This window comes from Centroberyx gerrardi, chromosome 9 (assembly GCF_048128805.1).
Source record: "Centroberyx gerrardi isolate f3 chromosome 9, fCenGer3.hap1.cur.20231027, whole genome shotgun sequence".
Lineage (NCBI taxonomy): Eukaryota > Metazoa > Chordata > Actinopteri > Beryciformes > Berycidae > Centroberyx > Centroberyx gerrardi.
Genome location: NC_136005.1, coordinates 23567337 through 23582064, shown reverse-complemented (window position 1 = coordinate 23582064; position 14728 = coordinate 23567337). Strand labels below are relative to the sequence as shown.

At 42.3% G+C, this 14728-nt stretch overlaps 1 protein-coding gene across 1 annotated transcript in view; it reads left to right on the top strand.

Annotated features, from left to right (window-relative positions):
• Nucleotides 1-12175, top strand: part of lepr (leptin receptor) — a 30805-nt gene extending 18630 nt beyond the window's left edge. Inside the window, exons 11-21 of the mRNA XM_071905289.2 lie at nucleotides 522-621; nucleotides 1378-1592; nucleotides 2779-2933; nucleotides 3507-3660; nucleotides 3938-4020; nucleotides 4120-4333; nucleotides 7443-7649; nucleotides 7750-7833; nucleotides 8217-8310; nucleotides 8835-8910; nucleotides 9547-12175. Of these exons, the coding sequence (XP_071761390.2) occupies nucleotides 522-621; nucleotides 1378-1592; nucleotides 2779-2933; nucleotides 3507-3660; nucleotides 3938-4020; nucleotides 4120-4333; nucleotides 7443-7649; nucleotides 7750-7833; nucleotides 8217-8310; nucleotides 8835-8910; nucleotides 9547-10434 (2270 nt within the window). The 3' untranslated portion in view covers nucleotides 10435-12175. The remainder of the gene's footprint in view (nucleotides 1-521; nucleotides 622-1377; nucleotides 1593-2778; nucleotides 2934-3506; nucleotides 3661-3937; nucleotides 4021-4119; nucleotides 4334-7442; nucleotides 7650-7749; nucleotides 7834-8216; nucleotides 8311-8834; nucleotides 8911-9546) is intronic.
• The last annotated feature ends 2553 nt before the right edge of the window (nucleotides 12176-14728 follow it).

Below are 14728 nucleotides of genomic sequence, written 5' to 3'. Positions count from 1 at the left end.
CAACTTCTTTAAATTCAGTCATCTGGTGGAACAAATCTCATCACTTTCAAGTCATTTACACAAACACAAGATCTTTTGTCAAGACTTTAGAAACCTTTTCAAGTCAAAGTCAAGTCCCAAGTCACCAGAACCCAAGTCAAGTCTCAAGTCTTCTCTTCATGCATCAAGTCAAGTCTCAAGCAATTAGTCTGATTTGAGTCTAAGTCATGTGACTCGAGTTCCCACCACTGTATTTTGTTCATAGTGCATCATATCATATCATGCTCTATACTAGTGGTCGTCAAACATCAGTGCTGGAGTTCTGATTTTCTTGCAGGAAGCAGCTTGAAGTCCACCTCCCATTTTTGTATTTGCATACATTTTTAGCACACTACAGTGGAGAAACGCAGGAAAGAGAGGAGAGATGTGGCACAGCAACAGTCACAATGTGAACCAAAATAATCCCAGCACAAGTAAACTCAGGAACCCCATGCTGTGGTTGTGTTTTCCTGACCGTGGGTGTTTGTCACTCTGTCTTCCAGGAGCTGCCATTGATATAAGCTGCAAGACCAATGGAGACATTAACGCTATGGCCTGCAGCTGGAGAAACATGCAGTGGACTAAGCTCAATTTCTTATCCAGGTAAACACACCTTACAGAAATATTTTACTTAGATACCCCGTTTGGTACAGCTTATTTCAATTCACTCAACACACTGAAAACTTTGAATTAACTGAACATACCAGTGAACACATTCATTGGACACACCCAGGAAACCGTAGTATCCAGCGCAGCAGTGTTGAAGTGATGCCAGAAAATGTCTAACCTAAGTTTAATTGAAAATTGAACTATATAAGTGAGTGTGATATATTTATATGACTGTATGTTTGTGATATTTTTTCTGTAAGGATTTCACAAAGGACAAAATATGGCGCTGGAACTTGGAACTTATTTTGTATAAAACTCTTTTGCCAGTCTCTTAATCATCTTTGAAGGGCATTACTTCTACTTTTCCAGGCCTCATTATCATTGTTTGCCTGTCTCTGTTTGCTTTTGTTCAAAAAATGGGATGATTCATACATCTTTCTGCTCCTTGAACAATAGAAATTTAAACCCCCGCTTGAAAATCTTGAATTAAATAACACACTGATGACCAAACTGTAAGGCAGAGAAGGAATGAGATAATGTTTAGACATGTTTGATAGCTCATTTTTACTAAGTGACGTGTCCCGCTGAGGCTTCTTGTGCAACACCCCCCCTTGACATTCTTTCACTCACTCTCCTCCTTCTCTCCCCCTCATTTTTTTCCCTCTTCAAATCTCCATCTCTTGCATAGAGATGGGGAATTTGGCATTTCAACCATATCGATTAGACTTTTCACATTTCTTCTTACCGCAGGTGGGCGGACCTGCCATGCGATGTGATGGAGGCGCGGGAGAGGGCGGGGGAGGAGGTGGGGGAGATGGGGCAGGCGGCATGCCAGTCGGTGGAGAGGGTTTGGACCTGCACCATTCAGCCGCTGAGGATGAACTGCTACAAGCTGTGGCTGGAGGTGCCGTCCCGCCTGGGCCCCATCAAGTCCAGACCCGTCTACCTCTCACCCACGGATCACGGTGAGCCGGGAGGAATCACTGTGTGAAACAGAGAGAGACAGAGAGAGAAACAGAATGTGATGATTTGTCATGCTGATTTCAGTCTGATGGGACGGAGAGCTTGCTGAAATGTGGGAACCCGGCCTTTTGTCTATCCTTTACATAAACATTCAGCAATAGGATTTACAGGGCAGGATGTCCTGGGGGTTGGAGAGACTGTCCCTTAGCTAGAGGGTCATAGACTCAGTTCCCACAAAAGCCAATGTGTCCTGTCAAGTGTACTTGAGCAAGACCCTGAACCCCGGCCTGCTCACTCACTGTAAGTCACTCTAGAATGGAGAATCAGCTTAATGTGTGAAATGAACGGGTTCAGACATTCTCTCCACTACACCATTCTTCAAGAATGGTATTTAAACATATGGGTTTTGTTTTAAAAAAGTCAATATGTCATTCACAATGCATTGATAATTTTAATGTCGCTCAAAAGAAACACTTTCAACTATTGATTGTGAAAATATTGGTTACTTTCCCCACAGAAGTTGAATGGCCAGAAAGGGAAACTGTAGTAATCACCAATGGTGACTGTCATAGAACTGTGATCATGAGTTGCCATGGAAGTTATGATTGCTTCATGTGTGAGTCTTAAAATTAGATTACCACCTGGAGACACCTAAAGAATTTGTTTGCCTAGATCAATTTCCTGCTGTATTCCAAAGGATTTAAGATTTGAGCTGTGAGTTGAGATATTCTGGAGAATCTGTGAAAACTGAATGGTATATTTTGAGAATTGTAATTCTAATGGCCAAAGCGCAATTTTTAAGACAAATGGGTATTGATCTTTAAAAAGAACCATTACCACTTTGTTAGTCATTCATAGGGACAGGCTTGTATGTTTCAAGGGCACCTTCAACTATTGATTGTGAAGATATTGATTACTTTCTTGACGGAAGTCTAATGGGTAGAAAGGACATTTCTGGCACTATCATGATAATCTCCTTTGTTACAACTGTTATGTCTGTCATGCAATTTTCATGATTTGCCATAGAAGTTAGCAGAAAGTTGGGACTTATTTCCATGGTAATGCTCATCTGAAGTTCCACAGCAGCTAACTGTACTGACTAAACTAGTATTTAAGTATGGGGATTTGTGCGATTGTGTGACACTGACTCTAACTCTTTGGTTTTCTCCGATGCTGTTTCCCCTTTAGTGAAACCCCACCCACCGACTAATGTGAAGGCAGTGAGCCAGACCAGTGGGGTCCTGCTGGTGACATGGGAGCGTCCGGATCTGCCCATCGAAGGACTCCAGTGTCAGTTTCATTACCACTCGCCCTCCACCGTGAGAGCCCAGCCAGAGTGGAAGGTAAGCTTGTCTGTTATTAACAACCAGAGCTTTGATAGGAAGGGTTTGGCCAGATGTCATTTAGCTGACCCTTCTCTAAAACCAAAAAGTGTGGGCTGTAAATACATGATGACCTCCATAATATTGATGGCATGGAATCATTTGTTATTTGACAGTGCAGTGCCAAGTTGAAAGCTTTCTAAAATGTTCCTCTGCCACTGATATTGACCTTTTTAAGAACGAAAGGAACAAACAAGTAAGCGAGCACAAGGGTCCAGGACTCAGCTGCTATAGTTAAATGATTCTCCCGTCTCCTAAATGTACGGAGTATGCTTCGACATGACCTGTTCAGTCTGACATGAGCTGACATGAGCTGGTATGAGATTGCACTTCTATCCTCTGATTAAATCATTTTCTAGGAAATTGGAAGCACACTATCAACAACCTCCTCTTGTCTGTATTTACTCTAAATGATTCCGTTGTGATTGGGTAAATTGGACAGACGGATGGAACAGATGTGTATGCCAATTTTTTTATTTTCCCTCGTCTGATTTGGCCCCAAACGAGATTCTGAGAAAAATGTCATGCTTGCAGGTCCAGAGTCCAACGCGGGATTCCTGGGCGGAGGTTGCGGTGCCGGACATGTGCCGTGTGTATGTGGTGCAAGTCCGCTGCATGCACACCGACGGCACTGGCTACTGGAGTGACTGGAGCGAATCTGTCTACTCCACACCCCAAAACAGCAGAGGTAGACTACCGTTCGTTTCAGTCCAGCACAACCTTTTCACTTGTGAAAAGTCCTTGATTCTATGTGAAAACACTGAGGAGATGCAGGTTACGGCTGATGTAACCTTTTGACGGTGGCTATGATCATATCTGACCTTCTCCTGGCTTTAGCTCTTATGGCAAAGGATACACACATTTATACACACTCTCCCATACCATCACCTCCACCATCGTCTCTAAGGTCAGTTAACACGGAAGTAAAAGCTGTTGTGTAATGTGATTGTGTGTTTCCCCCTCAGTTCCTGAGCATGGTCCCGATTTCTGGAGAGTTCTTCAGGACGATCCGTACAGAAACCAGACCAATGTCACTCTGCTATTTGAGGTACACAAAATGAAATGTGAAATATACATTTTCAGTTTCAGCCATGAATGTCCATAAAAATATTTATAATGTGTTGGTCTCCCCCTTCTTTCCCCAAAGCGTCTCGCAGTAGCGGGGCATTCCTACTGTGTGGATGGATTTGTAGTTCAGCACCAGGCCTCTGGTGGCGCTGTGACCAGGGAGCGGATAGAGCTGGCAACCTCCTACAGCTTTGAGTGGAGCCAGGAAGTCCACACCGTGACCGTGGAGGCCTACAACAGTCTGGGCAGCTCCGCTAACAACATCAACATGACACTGGAGAGGAGGCCCAAGCGTGAGTCAGCTCTTGTAGGATGGGTGGGGGAAAGTGAAGAAACATTATGCATCTCTCTGCAGCATCATCCAAACAATTTCTCTTGGTGCTGGAGCAACAGGGCAGCTGTGCAGCAAGTATGTCCTCAGTCTAATCTCTACAAGAACTACATCTGCAGTAATTAATACAATAGCCAACCATCTGATCTGATCTGTAGCATGTAGACCCAGGGTGGGATGAGACAGTGAGGGGACAATAGTCCACAATAGCACTGTCTAGTTATTTGCCCAGTTTAGGTGGATTATGGCTCAGAGGACACTTTTAAAAATAGTTAGACAGGCTCTAACATCATGTCATTTTCCTAAGAAAGAAAATAAGGTGAACAGTATTAGAGCTGGAGGTAAAATGTGCAAAATATATATATATATATTTTATTAAAGTAGGTGAAACTGCCACTGCACATGTGATAGACATAAGTGAACTGAACTGAACCCCTACATCCGACTGGACATAAAGTTCAAGTTTTTATTTAACACTCATATGGCAGTTTTACATCTAGAAAACTGAAATGCATGACCATTTACAATGCACACGTCAAAATAAAAGCATGGTAATTGAACCTTATTTTATAGTTTTTCTTTTAAGAGTCTTATTAAAAAAGGGATGGGTGACTTCCTGTATCTTTCAGTGCACGTCTTGGGAATCAGTAATTGTGTGCTTTGTCTGGTCTGTCGGTTGGATATTTGGGCTCTGGTGGGGGGGGGGGCAGTTCCTGAAGGAGGAGTCCAGAAGGCTCTGTGCAAAGTCCCTACACAGTGTAGTTCTTCTGTCTTGGAGAGTGGGTAGTGAAAGACCACAAAGTCCACTCATTTTGTGGTCCACTTTTTTCCTTTCTGTCAGTGTCCTCCTATTTCTCAGAAAGGCCTTTTTGGCAAGCATTGTTGAGGTTGATGAACCTCTCCATGTATTAGACTTATTTTTTTTTAACATTTGTCATTTTTTTTAGTTTAGTTTTTAGTCATCATATTAGCCACTGTGAGAAATCTAATGCTACAGTGCCTAATGGAACGAACAGGAGAATATGTGCTTCGAAGGTAGGCTGCCATTCAATGAGAGCCAATAGCAGCCACATATTAAGGCATGACACTAAAAACATGTGTCATGGGCAGCCCATAAAAGCCCAGATAGTAGAGGAGCCATTAGCTTCAGTGCAGTAAGTTGTTAGAAGCACTCTAATAACACTAGCTGAGCTCTTAATGACAGTACTCCATGTAATACACTGAGGTGCTTGTGTGTTTGGGCTGTGTGTGTGTGTGTGTGTGTGTGTGTGTGTGTGTGTGTGCATGCATGTGGGTGTATGTGTGTGTCTCTCTCCCATCACTCATAATGCAGAGATATTTTCATTAAACAGCTAATTGGCAGAGGTAAATTGTTTATGGGTTTTCCATAAAAAGGCCAGTTTTGTCATCTTTTGTCGGGAAAGCTGTTTGTTGAATTAAGGCATTTGATTCTGCCGACCATGAGCTGCTGTTAGGCAGACTCAGTGATGTCGGTATGGGTGACAAGGCTATAGAGTGGTTCAGGAACTACTTTGCAGATAGAACCCAGTGTGTATATACAGATGGTCACAAGCCAAGCTTCATGGAGATATCTAAGGGAGTCCCCCAAGGTTCAATTTTAGCCCCTGTCTTATTTTCTATTTTTACAAATAACATTGGGAAGGACATGCTTACAGCGAAGGTGCATCTTTATGCAGATGATACAATAGTTTACTCAGTTGCCTCTTCTCTGAGTCAGGCTGTTGATGAGCTCCAGACTGCCTTTCAACAGCTGCAGGCCTCATTGTATGGTCTAAAGTTGGTTCTTAATGCTAAGAAAACCAAATTCATGATCTTTTCCAGAGCTCGCTCCCAGATCTCAGATAATGTTGGCATTCATACCTTAGGAGGGGACTCAACTGAAAGAGTATCATCCTTCAAGTACTTGGGTATTTGGGTGGATAACAGGCTCTCTTTTAGAGTGCATATTGAGAACCTAGTGAAGAAACTGAAGGTTAGGCTGGGTTTTTATTATCGAAATAGGGCCTGCCTTAATTTAGCAGTTAGGAAAACACTTGTACAGGCTACGTTCTTAAGTGTTCTAGACTATGGGGACATTATTTACATGCATGCTGCCTCCTCTACACTTCGCTGCCTAGACTCTGTGTATCACAGTTCTCTACGTTTTATATCCAGCTCATTGTCCCGTACACATCACTGTGTATTTTATGATCTGGTCTCCTGGTCTTCATTAAGCCTAAGGAGACAGCAGCATTGGTATATTTTTATTTACAAAGCCATACTGGGTAAACTCCCTTCATATCTGTGTAATCTCCTATCACTCACCAACAGCTATTATGATTTTCACTCCACTAGATGGCTGCTCTACCAGGTACCCAGGATTTGCTCAGAACTTGGTAGAGCAGCTTTCTCCTATTTTGCGCCCTGGTCATGGAATAACCTTCAGAACACACTACAGCTTAATGATTTTGTCTCCCTGGGAGAGTTCAAAGCTCTGATAAAAAACTGTAACTGAAGAGTGCAATTGCTATTCCTAAACTGGATTTTGTATTATGTATCTGTTGTCCCTTGTCTGTTTTTAACGTGTTCCATTTTTTAATTTTTGTAACCTTGTAATGGTGTGCTATCTTGGCCAGGTCTCCCTCGAAAAAGAGATTTTAATCTCAAGGGACTTCCTGGTTAAATAAAGGTTAAATAAATAAATAAAATAAAAATAAAAATGTTTTTCCATCAATATTGTGAGATTTTTTGGGGGAAGGGAGGGGCTCTCAGTCAGAAAAAAAAGAGATAAAGAAAAGTTCCCCTCTTAACTTTTCTATCTCTCAAATTTGGCACCATGATGGAGGTCCATTGGAGAATTCCCTCTACACAAATAATGACTAAATATATAAACAACCAAAGAGATGAAAAAGATTGTTGTGGTGTGGGTGTCAAATATTTGGCGTAGATGTTTAAAGATGAAGGTTAATGTGACACAATAACCTGAGTTGTAGCTTGAGAAGAGTCTGCTAAGCTACGTAAACAATTCTGGTCTATTCAGTCCACTCTACTCCTTTCCATCTGCACTGCAGGTCACTGTGTGCGGTCGTTCCGTGTGTTGGTCATCAACGGTACCTGTGTGTCTCTGTCCTGGAGCCTGCTGGACAACAGCTCTGTCCCTGTGGCCATGGTGGTCCAGTGGGCGGCCCAGAGGCAGCAGGACCCTGACCGCCGGCAGAGCCAAAGTGGGGAAACCTGGGCCAGGCTTCCCTACACCGACCGCACCGTCTATCTGAGGGGTAACTGGCTCTGAAGTGTCATTCACATCAGCCCCATCTCCTTTCTGTCTTTCCTGAAATGCCATAAAAAGAAATCTTATTCCTTTGTATCATCTCACAGGTGATTTCTTTGGCTCGGAGGAGTATGAGTTCTACTTGTACCCTGTGTTTGCTGATGGAGAAGGGGAGCCAGCGTTCACTATGGGTACGTTTTTCTAACAAAGTTGAGCAACATTGCAGCACTGCCTGTATATTACCTCATATGATTAATTGGAAAAAGTCCAGCAGAAACATTGAATCTCCACAAGGAAATAAGTGTCATGACACTCCAATATATTTTTAATGTTTTTTGTCCTGGTGGTAGGGTTCTGAAAAATGCAAATAAACCAGCAAACATTTCACAGAAAACAATTTTGGCGCTATATTTACGCAGGTTATGTGCACGCTGTCGTATCAATATCTATTCAACATCAAAATGTTTGCTGGCACAATATCAGCATACAGTTGCAATGAATCAACAGAAATGGCTGAATTGGAGATAGTCTTTCTGCAAGACACTTGTTAATGTGTATTCTTCTCTTCTTATAGCCACCAGAGGAGACCCTGCAGCCTACATGCTGCTGATGATCATCACCTTCCTCTCCATCGTTCTGTTCGTCACTCTGGTCCTCTCCCAAAACCAGTAAGAGTACACAGAATGATGCTCATTAAAGTTATATCATGTGTTTGAATGGGTTTCATGAGCAGTAAGGTCAGAAAACTTGGTCAGCTCAGAAAACCATGTAAACCTTCAATTCAGGTGAATATACAAATATCTTAGTAACAGTAGTAATAAGGGTACTTACAAGGGATACGTTCTGACATGCAGATGTGTAATATGTAGTGTTCTTTCAAATTCAAAAATGTCATCTGTCCCTGATAGAAATTCTGTCAGTGTATAGTAAAATTATTTTTTACCCCGACACCTGCAAGAGATGATAAATGATGTTAATCACTGAGGTGGATCGTGACGATCTAATTTAGGGAACAGGGAGATATTGACCATGCAAAATTAGGAGTGTGACATTTAACAAGCCACAAGGGTCTAATTACACTTGACCTCGGCTGATGGGAGACGAGGAGATAAGAGGAGAAAGAAAAGGGAAAAGAAGAGGAGCTTTAAGATGGAGGGATGCAAACTGAAAATCTGCTGTGTCTGGTTCCCAGGATGAAGAAGTTTGTGTGGAAGGATGTTCCCAACCCCAACAACTGCTCCTGGGCCAAAGGGCTGGACTTCAAAAAGGTACAACACAGTGACACTACAGAGAGCCTTCTTACATTATGGATCAGGGTCAACTACATTTCTGATTTGCCCTTGAGTTTGAGTAAAATACAATATTCACTCAATTCATTCAGATTTGCTATTTAATGTGATTGATTTAATTTGAGTGAAACTTTACAGCATATGCCTATTCATATTAGACCTAGAGTAATTTTACAGAATATATAATAATATAATAAGTTACCTTTTAATATTTTATGTCTGCCAATTTGCTCATTATTGAGATGGAATCCTAATGTACAAACTCTTCTCTGTGCCTACACAACATGCTGTAGTCCAGCAAATATGTAAATATGTAAATCTAGCAAGCATTTCCTTATCTACATCTGTATAATGCAAGCAGTTTGCAATGCTGCCCTCAGGTGGTAATAGCATAAAATTGGCAGTTCATCCTTTGAGGGGAAAAAAGGGGAGAATGTCAGTTTACCTGCCAACCATCCCTCTTGCCAGGTTTTAGCAAAATGGACACAGTGATGATTACAGACATTACTGAAATCTGTCCTGTTGTTGATATCTTATTGAATCTTTTATCAGTACACAGACTGCACACTCCTGTTAGGACTTGCCCTTTACATGTGTGTTTGTGTCTCTCTCTAGGCCGATGCCTTTGACCACCTGTTCAGACTCCCAGAGGGCCTGCCAGCCTGGCCGCTGCTGCTGCCCTCTGAGAACATTTCAGAAGCCGTCATAGTGGACAAGGCTGACCTCCCAGCTCTGACCACCGCCTTGGTCCAAACCCCAGCCGTGTCCCTAGCTCCAGACCCGGCCACCGCCTTAGCCGTCTCCCTAGCTCCAGGCCAGTCCAGGGACAGCGAGGGGCTCCTGGGTGGGGACACCTTGGCAGCCTCAGACCCAGAGCTAGGTGAGGTACAGCCGGTCGATCCCCCACCTGGCACCGCCGACAGCTCTGCCCAGTCATCGGTCACCTACGCCACTGTGCTGCTCTCCGATCCAGAGCGGGACCAGCAGCCCGTTCGCCTCCGCTACAAGGACGGCAGCGGCAGCAGCTCCAGCGACGAGGGAAACTTCTCCGCCAACAACTCGGACATTTCCGGATCTTTCCCCGGAGGCCTGTGGGAGCTGGACAGTTGCCGGGGCGGGGAGGCGGACGACCCGCGGCGCTCCTGCTCCTACAACTCTGTGGAGGAGTTCTCCGAAACGTCCGAACAAGAGGAGGACGAGGGGGTGCGAGAAGAGAAGGACTTGTATTATCTAGGGATGGACTATCCGGCAGAGGATGGGGAGAGCGACGGAGAGGAGGAGGAGACAGAAGAGGAAACGACGACTGAGCTGCTTAAAAATGTGGTTGTGAACAGAGAGGACTGTTCTGTGGAATCGCACCCTTTACTTGGGCCTGGGGACTCGAGCGAGCCGCTGCCAGCGTCAGCATGTGGCTTTTCCCCGTTGTACATGCCTCAGTTCAGAACTGCTCCGTGCACGAGGCAACTCACAGCTAAGCTACACGAAAGCGCCCCCCAGCTGTGAGCTTTGGCACTGCCGCACAAAACGACAGATACATAGACAGATATAGATAGTTGCGGATTATGCCGTGATTCAGTTGACAGAACGGGTTCCTTCAGTTTGAGGTGTAACGCCAAAAAATGTTAAATACCCCGACTGATTTATATGACTCCAACTGTAGCTATTCAATGATGCTGCTATTTTGTTCTATGGGAAGGGGAGAGCAAGGAAGACAGGAGGGCACAAGCCTATATCATGTATAGGCATTTATTTATTTCTTTACGGGGCTTTAAAGACCCAGTTTCTACTGTGCCTCACTGCTCCTCTGGAATAGTGTAGCAGTGGTTGAGAAGGTGAGTGTAGCTGCTGACAGGGTGTGAGAAAAATGAGCTTACACTTCTGTATATTTCAGTGGAGAATCTGCTGATATATATATATACTCTGTCAATACTTTTAATGTCCATAGAAAGCAGAAGGCGTACTCTGTATACAAGTGGTGTAATGGTGGTGAAGGAAGCAGCTATACTGTTGAGGGGAGCTAAGCATCCTGTGACCTCAAACATCCTACACATATATTTCAAAAGGACTGATAGGTGGGCATATCTTAGATACACAAAGCTTTTGGGATGCTCAGTATACAGTATACGACCTGCGTTTACCCATCACCACCCTGCTGCTCCAACTTAGAGCTGAAAACAAGCCTCCATTAATGCTGAACTCTCCCAGGAACGTGTCAGCCTAAACATGAAAGAAGAGGTTCAAAAAGAATAAATGAAAACGGAGAAAGAGAGAAAAGGCCTATCAGCTGGACAGGTTTGTTTTTCTCAGCGCACATTAGACTGAAGTTGAGGCTCACCTGGGGTTTCACTTCAAAGCCACCGGTGTGACTGACTGATTGAAACATAAACCGACGGACAAATGGCAGGTGCTTTTTGGACACTTTATTTACTGCATCTGTGGAGGAGAGCTTACACATCGGCATTTACATCGACGAACTCACCCACCAAACCCAAAGAATGTTTTCTTTTCCATTGTGCTGTACTGTATTTGAAACTTTGTTACAATTTGTGAGAAATGTGCTAATCTATTTTTCTGTGTCTGCCATTTTCAATGGAAAGCTGTTGAACAGTGTAAACAAAAGACGGACGAATGTACATTTGAATCCAGTGGATGACAGACATTAAAAAGTTCTGAGAATATTGAAATATGGATCGACAAATTGTTATTGTATATTGAGATCTCGTCTATTTTTCATGGTGAAATAAAGTATTTATTGTGAGTGGTTGTGATTTGTAGAGCAGGGACCAATGTTACCAGTGAGCTGATTTACTGTATGTAGTAGTGTATTTGACAGTGACCATGCGCAGCAAAGCATCGCACCAGACTTTGGTAAAACTAATGGAGCAGATGTGTAAAGATGGCGGCCACCTTGTGTGATGTCAGTATATTTTTCATTTTCAGAATGACATCACTCCCAGAGGCTGCCATCTTTATATGTTTGGTCAATTTTGAGTATCAAGGCGTTCCTTCATTTAAGTTCATTGTAGCTTTTCTTGACCAAGTATAATGTGTTTTTTTATCATTCTTAAAACAGACATATGGAAAGAAGAGAAAGAGTGATAAGAAAATTTTGTGCCTAGTCGTTCTGGTGTTATGAGAAAATAAGTACGCCTGATGAAACTCTGACGACCAAAACGTCATATTAAAAGTTTTAACTGCAAATCTGAAGCCGTGTGCGGGAGTCTCTTCATCAAAAAAATAAATAGTGCATATACAGCGTACTTCTCTTAATGTGTGTGTGTGTGTGTGTGTGAGAATGTGTCTGTTTGTGTGCCAGCCTGTCATCAAACTACTGACATCACACAAGTGATTTTTGAAAATGCAATAACTTTAAATTTAACCACTCGAACACATTCAAATTTTAACAATGTCTTCATTAACCCTCTTTGATCATACGTGTAAATAAATAGAGAAATTTGGAATTTCTATAAAATGGGACATTCAAAAGACTGGCTCAACAATAAAACATAAAACAATTTACAGATGAGTTCAAAATATATTTTTATTGGATTTTTACTCAGGAGCTCCACCTCCTCTCTCCCTCCTCGCTGATGTAATTCACAAGCTGAACGAAGGAAATCTGAGTTGCTTGCACAGAAAAAAACTGAAAAAAACAGTGTAGAATTTCTTAACATTTTGATCACAAACTTGGATACGCCTCGGTGTTTGTACGAATGTAAAGAATCAAACTTTGTTGTGTTCAACAACTGTCACATGAAGTGTTGTTTACCTTGTTGTTTAGCTCTGCCAGGCCACTAAGAATCATCTTCCCAGCTACAGTGAGGTAGTTGGTGAGCCTGGCATCCTCTCCCTGGGAGGAGAAGACAACAGCATTACTTTTAGAAGATCCTATTTCAATCAAAGAAGAAACAATGAGTAGGAGATATGAAAGAATTACAACTCCTTTATCTGGAATGCAAAGTGCAAAGCAGCAACTTTGGCAGCGAGGTTAATGGTCCCTCTGTACTGTTGGTGCGCACTGTAATAGATGAGATTTAGTTAAGAGCTCAGTCATCTGGAAGTAAATGCAAATCCACTGATTGGAGAGAAGTTTCAGTTATTTTGAGGTTGTAGTTTGATTGAGCTGAAGCCATGAAGGAGACTTACTGGATCTCAGGAAGCTCAGCAACCACAGCCGCCTCTGCAGCCCTCGCCCTCTCAAGCGCTCGCCACTGTACAACAAAAGTAATCATTAGTCAAATAAATCCTTGACTATGTGCAAACTAAATATAGACAATAATGAGGTAGACAGGTGATGTGAGGCTAGAGAGCCATATACCTGTCCAGGTGGAGGTGGAGGAGAAGGGCCTGAAGGAGGACAGGGAACCGTGAATGCAGATCGATCAGGCTTCGGCTGATCCTCTGCACCGACTGGTAGCTATCTGGCCAGTTGTCAAAGTCCAGGTGCATCCCAGACTGCTCCAATCCCCAGAACATCTGCTAGCTGTTAACATACAGCACGTCAGCACAGCACAAGACAAGGTAACAGGTAGTAAAAGGGAGGTACTCAAAGTCAGTCCTCATCTCACAGCGGAAGCACTTCAGCTTCTGGACGGCATTGTTACGCATCTACACAGAACAGTAGAACAAATCATTGTGAATAACACATTAACAGATAACATCAAAATGAAAAAAAAAAATGAGGCACTATGAACAACAACATGTCACCTAACTGGTTGAATGAGTATAAAGTTGTTGTAAGTTTAAAAATGTAAAGGAGGTAAAGGTCCAGCCTGCTGCTGCACTGACAGGGCCGGATTCACCAAGGTCTTCTTACAGTAAGATAGATCTTAAGAAATGACATAAGAGGACATTTTAGGAAGTTCTTAAGAAGGAGTTCCTCAATATTTTCTTAGTAAAAGTCTAATTTCTTACGAATTTCTTTAATTTTCCTACTTCCAACTTCTCAAAATAGGGCCTGAATTAATTATGGTTAATAGACTTTAGGCTTACTACCATTGAGGCTAGGAGGCAACACAAAGTGCTTCCATCGACAAAACAATTGGGGAAAAACCAATTTAGGGCAACTACAACTGATGAAGTATATGAAAAGATTTAAACATTGGTTGCTGTTGGTAACTGTAAAATTTGCTAGCTTATTTTCAATAAACATGAGACAGAGGCCTACTTGGCCCTACACTAAATAAAGCTTTACAATGAATGTTAATCTTAATGTTAATTGTAAGGGAACCTACGGAGACTTTGAACTATAACCTAATTGTCTAAAATTAGTTTAAAAGTATGAAATTAGAAGCTTACCTTTTCACTGTAGGAATTTTAAGACAGGTGAAGGGTTGTCTTACAGTTAAGAAAAAAATCAAGAACAAATTTGAGAACATTCATCTCAAGAATACCATTTATTCGTAAGTGTTTTCTTATGAAGAAACATAAGATGAAAGTTAAGAAAATTTCTAAGAACTGCTTTTGAGAATATCATTTTTTCCTATTTTTTTTAATTAAGACTAAAGTTAAGAAAAAAATGGCACTTGAGAAGATTTTTTTTCTGAAGGTTTTGTGAATCCGGCCCCTGAATCCCAGTCACGTCCTCTAACATTATCGATGCCAGAAGAGCCGGTGAAGGGAAAACATTTAACAAGAGGAAGATTAACAACTTCTGGGAAGGCTGACAAGACAATCAAAGAGCCATTTTACATTAGAAGACACACTACATTAAATGGAATGAGATAAATAAAACACACAGACACTCACATTGGCTCCCAACAGTTCCAGGTGAATGACATGGCTTCACTTGTAAGAG